General features: G+C 24.5%; 1 protein-coding gene across 1 annotated transcript; it reads left to right on the top strand.

The window, feature by feature from the left end:
• Positions 1–3,885: 3,885 nt before the first annotated feature.
• Positions 3,886–8,027, top strand: LOC145840792 (tetraspanin-18-like). The gene is made up of 5 exons (XM_082948125.1): positions 3,886–3,976; positions 4,832–5,017; positions 5,459–5,602; positions 7,261–7,431; positions 7,860–8,027. The coding sequence occupies exons 1-5, from the start codon at positions 3,914–3,916 to the stop codon at positions 7,923–7,925; spliced, it is 630 nt and encodes a 209-aa protein (XP_082804251.1). The 5' UTR covers positions 3,886–3,913; the 3' UTR covers positions 7,926–8,027.
• Positions 8,028–8,190: the final 163 nt, after the last annotated feature.

Below are 8,190 nucleotides of genomic sequence, written 5' to 3'. Positions count from 1 at the left end.
TTCAACATTAGATGTAAAGTTTATTGAACGCAGTAAAAAAAATCAACGTCTAAAAATTTGACCGAAGGACCTGACAAGTAGAAAAATATTTCGGTAATTGAGCTACTCAACACATATTTAATTTAACTATTTTTAGCTACATCGAAAAACAAATTTTCTAAAATTTTAAATTTAAAATGCAAAAGTATTTCTAAAGCAAAATTTAGATTAAACTAACTTAACACCAAAAAAAAGTATTTACTATAAACAGAACTAAATTCATCAGAATCAAGTTTACATATTTGTTAAAGACTATCTTTGATGTAAAATAACTATCATTATATTCACTATATATTAATAAAGATAAATCCATGCAACCCTTTATACTTTGTCAATTTGTTTTTTAAGTAAAAAAACCCGCATATCAATTTGAAACCTTCCAAGATGATCTTGGTCTTTTAAGTTACTAAGCATTTCAGTCTACAGTTTATTACCCAGAAAAGAATTTTGTCTATGATTATTATTAATTGTTGGCAATAAAAAGTTTTTTGTCAAGAATACCTTGTTATAAAACTTATTTATATTTTTTCATGACAATTAAAACTAAGTGGTGTTTTTTTATATACGTAAATTCAGCTACCTCATAAATAAATAACTTTTCAACATCTAATTTTTTCTTTTAGTTTATATATTTTTTGTACTCAATTGTATTTTTAATGTAAAATATACTTAATCGCTTTGCTTTAAAGTACATTAACTTCATTGGTTCTCGATATATTTGCTGTGCCTCAACACAACAAACTTTATCTAATATGTATTACTTATGAATATTAAATTAAATATTAGTTATAAAATTTTCTTGTTTAAAAAGTTCTCTGTGTTGATTTGTTTTGAACACCAAATATACTGATTTTAGTTTTCAATAATATTACATGTTCTGTTTAATAAAAACTAATATCTATTTTAACATCCAAAAACCTACAACTTTATGCTTCTAAATATATTGGAGATAAGTAATAAGTAAAGCTCATTAAAAAGTTTTATGTAAAAAGATACAAGTAGATAAAAAAGGACAAATGAAAAACTATTTAAACAAATTTAATATTTTTTTTATTGAACGACAAATAAGTCTTAGGAAGTGGTGCACGAAAAAACCTTTCATTTCGGTTATCGAGTCGTACATAACTTAAATACAGATTTAAGGTTTTTGTCTAGGCTTAAATACAGTTTTTTACTAAAAAAAGCTAGTAGAAATAAGTTGTACAAACTATTTAAAATTAAAAATTAACTTGTGTGACTTAGCCTTAATAGTAGTTTTTTTTTATTATTTTAAAACCATATTAATTTAAAGAAGACTACAAATATGAACATAAAATTGTGTAATTATTAAGAGTTTTTGACAAAATTTGAGTCTTAACAACTTTAACTAATAATAATCAATTAATTTGTTGTTTATTTTTAAGTTTCAGAATGAACAAAAACTAAACTAAACCAAAAAAGATTAGGAAAACTACTTATTTATTCTAACTTGAGAAAAAAAGAAATTATTGCAATAGATTTAAATTCAGTAAAGTCAAGAACAATTATAATGTTGGTTGTTTTATTAATAAAGATTTAAATATTCAAATGATAAAAAAAAATATATGTAATAGCTCGTAAGAAACTTTATAAGCATGTGGTGTTCGACTCGATAACTGAAAGGTTCCTTTGTACTCCAGGTCCTTAGACCAAACTTTTTGAGCGCTTTTTTATCGATCAATAAACAATATATATGTAAGTCAATGTAAATCTATATTTGATAGTGAGCCAAACAATCGAATTTATAATAACAATATTATAGTAACATATTATTTCTTTAACATGTCATTATGTTAATATAACTAGTTCTAAAGTATAATGCTTAAAAATAGTATTTGCATATAAGTTTTGTTTTTCAAATATACTCTAATTTACTCATATAACTTCCTCTAGTACTAGAAAGCAATTTAAATTAAAGTGTACTGTTGTTGATTCTCGTTTGGTAAAATTTATTATTTTTTATTGATGGCGCGAAGCATCTCAACTTTGTTGATGATGGCCGTAATAAATACAAAAATAAACAAATAACTGATTGAAATGAATACAAAAGGTTTTTAGTATTTAATTTTTATTGATATGAACTAGCTACATACTTATATTTGTTTAACTTTGGGACCCCAGAACCAAATGTGTTTGTAGATATGTCATCGTTTTCAAGTGTGGAAAACTAGTGATTTTATTAAACCGAGTTGTAAAAAAATACTTGTATTGTTAAATTAAAAGAGAAAAAAAAATTGTACTTTAAAGTTTTTTTTACAAAAAGATTTAATGGTATTGTAGATCTTTAGTATCAAGAAAAAAAACTTTTGATTTAGTTTAATTATTTTAATTGAACTTTAAATTTGTTTTAAACCAGTAAAAACTGTTTGTCTTTACCAACAAAAAGCTTATAAGGAGTAACAACGAGCTGGAAAAGAAAAACCCATTATAAAACTTTTAATTAAAGTTTAGTATGAAAACTTGTTTCAAAAAACTTATGCAATGAAAATATTTAAGTAACTTGTTCAAAATAATTTTGCTTAATCTAATATTTATTGTTTCGTTTCCCACACGTCCATTTATTTTTTTTGATAAAAAGAACAAAAAGGTAGTTTTTTGAATGTATTTTAGTTTATATGTTTTCAACTAATATGTCTAGAGACTAAAAGGCTTTAATTAAACTAATTTTAAGAATGTTTTCAGGTATTCAATGAAGAACAGTTTTATGTAGATTTATATGAAACAGTTTAAAAGCTCTATTATTAATAGAAAACCATAGATATTAACCAATAAATTTATACAAATTTAAATTTTAGACTTTGAAAATTAAAGTATTAACACAATTGAACTGAACACGATATAAAACTGTCGGTAGCTGAAGATTTTTAACCTATAATAAAATAATTATATTTCAGCTTAAAAAGAAAAAAAAGGTTTCTTTTTTATTGCTTATTAACAAAAAGTTTTATGATTATATTTAGAATTTATCACACTTGTTAGAAAATGTTCAGCTTTAGTATGTTAATCGTAATTATAGTATAAAAAATAATGTATATATACTTTTTAGATAATTGAAAAACAAATAAATTTTAAGTACACTACATTACCGAATGACTCATAATTTCATTTGACTTCCTGTTCGAAATGCGGTTAGCTTTGTGCGCGTAGAAGTAGCGATAAACTACGTTTATTCAAAATTTGTAAGCTTTAGAATTAATACACTCAGAATTAAGTTGCGTTGAAAAATTATTAGTTTAAAGTCATAATTTAACGAAATAGTTCAAAGTTTTTATAAAAGTATATCACATAAAAATAGATGAAATATTTTTTTACGTCATGGAAATATCATGACATGAGTAAGACAACTTTTCCTTACTTAAAGCTTAGTACAATTAAATAGCATTAATGTTTAAATAGTTTCCTAATGCTGGTAAACTTGTATGATAACTTGAATTGAAAACAAGAAAATAATAAACAAGTATAATTTTAGATCAGTATAGTAAAGTCAAAGTGTTTTACTCAATTATATTTTTTGGATACAATTTCTAGTTTTATTTTGTGAACTAGCTAAAAGTGTGAATAAAAAAACTTTGTTTTGCATTTATTGTAGAAATAAATTATGACTAAAAATTACTTAAACTAAGCACTTTAAACATGAAATACACTAATTATGTAGTTTCATTGAATACAGTCAAAATGTTTTAAATATAAAATAATTTTGTTTTAAAAGTCTTGCTTAAAAGTTGTTAATAATAGTGATGATTATTTTTTATTGAAATATATATAAATATTTGTACTTTTACAAACAATTTTACTCTTTGTTTTATTTAATTATTAAAAAACAGTTAGGTTTAGATTTTTAATAAATACTACAAACATGAAGTCAGATTGTTTGAATTGTTGGAAGTATGTCGTCTTCTTTTTTAACTTTCTTTTTTTCGTAAGTTTTGCACTTTATTAATATAAAAAATAGCATAAAACTTTTATTTGTTTGACACATTGTTTTAAAGAAGAATAAAAAAATTTTTAAACAGTCTATAAATGTTATTATAGTGTTTATAATTGTTTTTAATTACTGTAAAAGTATTAGGAAGCAGTTTCAAAAATTATCACGTTTCAAATACTATAGAGTTAGTCTAGTCAGCTGTGCTTATCGTAAGAGTGAACAAAAAACTTTTTTGAGTTTGATTTATTGTTAAAGCTATTCTATAAACACTTTAAATTTAAAACTGTTTATAGTTTATTTTATTTAGCGATTAACTTTACTTAAAAGTCTCTAAAAAGCATTTTTATGTATTCACTTTCCAGTTTTCTTTTTTCTATAAATTTTAAAAAACTTTAACACTAGTATAATTAACTTAAACAAAAAACATACAGCATGTTATAAACAAACATTATATATATATGTATACACTTTGCTAGTTTTTTAGCTTTTACAACTAAAATTAAATGAACAGAAAAGTTAAACTTTAGGTTTTAAAATTTAAAAAAGGCAATTAATAACCACCGTTTAAACATATACACATGTTTCAACTTAAAAAACTGTTAATGATTTACGTTAGTAACACAACAAAGAAAGAAATGATACATTAACACACAAACAAAAGAGTTAAACTTTTTTGTACCTGGGAGGATAAATTGATTAGTTATACTTCAGAGTTTCTACAAAAAAAAATATAAGACAACCACCGCTAATATTTAAATTTTTCTTTTGATTTAAACACTGCAGGTTGTTCACACTAACAGTACCACATAAAGGAATGATACAATATACAACAAATTTTTTTTTTCTCAGCTGGGAGGAGCGTGCATCATAGGTCTCGGCCTCTACGCTCTCCTCCAGACCACCATCCAGCTCCCTGCGGGCGTCCAGCTGAAGTACGTCGTGGGATCGTTCATCTTCGTCGGATCGATCTTGCTCGTTGCCGGCTTCTTCGGGTGCTGCGGCGCCATCAGGGAGAGCAAGTGCATGCTTATGACTGTTAGTTTTCCTGCTTGTTGTTTTTATTTTCTACAGTGTTGTGCTTTTAGTCCTGACTATAACAGAATATTCCTAATGGGCAGAACATTGTTTCAACATTTAGTGCAAACTTTTCAACAATTTGCACTAATCTAGTTTATGATGAAGCTATTTTTTATAATTAAGTGTATTCCTAAATTATTTAGTATACACATTAAAGTGATGTTAATTATTTATTTACTTTTAAGTTAAGAAATAATAGTACGAACAATTTAGTATTGTATAGATAGTTTAAATTAAAATATGTTCTACAGTTCTTTGAATGACAGCAATATATACTTTGTAACCTTTTAAAAGTTTAAGATAAAAAAGGTATATCATTTCAAGTAAAAAATTTTTAATATTCTCTTTATAAGTGTTTTTTTTTAATCAAAAGAACTAAAATTGACTTTTATTTTTTAGTATGGAATTGTACTGTTGATTATCTTCCTCATTCAAATAGCAATCGTCATTGTTTATTACATCTTCATACCTAAAGTAGATGCCGCAATAATTGAGGTTCTAAACAGTGGTAACGCTAAAGATTACGAAGCACTAGAAAAAAATGTAAGAATTTATTGTTTATTTATTCTCAGTTTAGACCAAAGTTTTTAAACCAACTATTTATAAACATAGAGACGGTGGGAGTTTTAATAACTAAACATTGCTGAACTGATAATGAACACGATGTATAAATGTTATAAAGTTATATTATAAGTTATAAAAAATTAGATTAGTAAATTTCCACAAATATTTCCACAAACAATATATATATGACTATGATGAAATTTAGACTAATAAGAAATTTATTAATTGAAGTTTAAATGTTCAATTATTTGAAAACAATTTACTTTTGTTTGAAATTAAAAAGCTCTTAAGATTAAATATTATTAACACAACAGAAGGCTTTTAATAAAAAGACTGCAAAAGTATAACTTAAACTGTTATATAGCAGCTTTTTTATATGAATCTATCTCAAAGACTTACTTTACAGAACTGTTAGTGTTCTTGTTTTGGAAAAAAAATTGCTCGATTGTATGAAGATTTGTTTTCTTAGTAACAGTACTATAGTAATGATTTACAAAGTTTTATATAAAACTAAATCAGTAATTTTTTTTAGTAATTTTTATCTTCGAAGAAACTCAAAAAAAAATAATTCAAATAAATTCTCTTACGCTAGTTAAATATTGTTGAGATTTTTTAGAAGTTAGATAAGTTTTAATTAGTAGTCTATTTTTCTAAGACTCCAAGTGATCAAAAAAAAGTTTATCAAAACATTTATCTTAAATTTCTAACATAATAAATAAGACTAAGAAAAGCACATATAAATCTGAGTGAAAAATATTTTTTGTTAAGCTTCAATTGCTATATTTTCTATAACACATTTAAAAGACTTGCTTGATTTAAAAATATATTAAATAAAAACTATTTTCAATAACAGAGTATTTTTAGTTTTGATGTTAATAAAAATGTTAATTATATTATAATAATGTGCCAATAACTTAAGTGGTATATTTCTGTAAACTTTTGATTAGTTTTATTAAAAAAAAACTAAAGTTATGTTTATTCAAGAATTCAAAAAATCTTATGAATAAAAGGGGTACATATTATCAGCATATTTTGTTAATAACGCAAATTTTCTTTTTTTTTAAAGCTTAGTAATTGAATTTAACTATGCCAATAAAAGATACTCAGTAAATTTTACCAAGTAAAGAAACATTTTTAAGAAATAATTTTTAACAGTTATTTTTTATTGAACGACAAAAATAAAGCGTTCAAAAAGTTTGGTTCAAATACCTACTAAACCAAATTTATCAGCGACTTTTAAGTATAACTTCAAATAAAAATTATTAGACAATTTAATTAAAAAATACAGATCTTTTAATCTTAAAAAGCTAAGCTAACAAAAATGATGTTCACAAAATTTTTGTGCGAAAAATCATATATTTTTGTAAATTAATAAAAAAAAAAAATGTTACTAAATTAATTAAAACCATTTTACTTAAAATAAAAGTTTATCATACTACTACGTATTAGACTTTTAGAAATTATTCATAATCAAAATCTCTTCTAGAATTTATTTTAAATAAATATTTTTTGAGTTCTTATTTTCGTAATAAAATTCATAAACTGTAAAATTTTTAAATTCTAATTTTTATTTCATGAACTCAAGATCCTTTATTTTATACCGTTAAAAGTCTTAAGATTGTTTTTACCCAATCAAGGCAAAATGCTGCGGATGGTACGGACCTAAAGACTACACTGGAGAAATACCGGGCGCTTGTTACGCGGACGAAGCCAACAAAACCGGTTTGTACGACAGAGGATGCAAGGAATTCGTTTTCACCTACTTCTACTACATCGGAGGAATCGGAATCGCAATACTGTTGCTTGAGGTTAGGCCGAAGCTTGTGTTGTTGGCTGTTTTGTGTACTTAAAGTATTTTCAGTACGTTTGTTAAGTAAACAGGTGTCAGTTTGTAAAACTAAAGTATTTTTATACTTATGAGCTTTTTAAAACTATAAAATGTGTCAAGATAATAAAAGAAAATAATTCTTGTATGATCAAAAATTTCAAGAATTCTTATGAACAAATTTCTGCTTTAGTTTTTGTTTAAAGTGCACATGTTGTTTTCAGTAATGCTTCTATATAACTATTACGAAATGATTTAATACCACCATACAAACTTTCTCAAGTCTCATATTGCGCACTTTTTCGATGACTTTATTCAAGCGCGTATGCCAGCGTCACTTCCACGCGGAAATTCTAACTGTGATGCACAGTCTACTTGTAAACACATTAACATTTTTAATTTTTTTTTAAGGTATTCGGGATGATATCTGCTTGTTGCTTGTACAAAGGAACCGATTCCGGCTACGAAACAGCTTAAGTGCTAATGTATGCACACATTTTATTGATTATATAAACTTTTGTTTTTACATTATTTGTTCAACTTTTGTTAAATAAAGCAAACGTGTTAATGTTTATTTACTATATTGAACACAACTTTTATTATGAAAAAAACTGTTGTGTCATGCATTTTTTGTATGAATAGTTTTAAGAGTACAATTAAAGTTTATAATCTATTTTAATTTTTAGTTTTTAAATCGAGTAATATTTCACACTTTAGAAAAGAATAAATTTTATACGTACAT

This window comes from Thalia democratica, chromosome 7 (genome assembly GCF_965202585.1).
Source record: "Thalia democratica chromosome 7, ktThaDemo2.hap1.1, whole genome shotgun sequence".
In the NCBI taxonomy this organism is placed as follows: domain Eukaryota; kingdom Metazoa; phylum Chordata; class Thaliacea; order Salpida; family Salpidae; genus Thalia; species Thalia democratica.
The sequence above is the reverse complement of the archived record's forward strand: the minus strand, read 5'-3'. Positions and strand labels throughout refer to the sequence as shown.

Excerpts from the sequence above, each read along its gene's own strand:
- LOC145840792 (XM_082948125.1), top strand. The coding sequence starts at position 3,914 with ATGAAGTCAGATTGTTTGAATTGTTGGAAGTATGTCGTCTTCTTTTTT. Across the intron at positions 3,977-4,831 it reads TTTTTAACTTTCTTTTTTTC|CTGGGAGGAGCGTGCATCAT; the intron begins GTAAGTTTTGCA and ends TTTTTTTCTCAG. Across the intron at positions 7,432-7,859 it reads TCGCAATACTGTTGCTTGAG|GTATTCGGGATGATATCTGC; the intron begins GTTAGGCCGAAG and ends TTTTTTTTTAAG.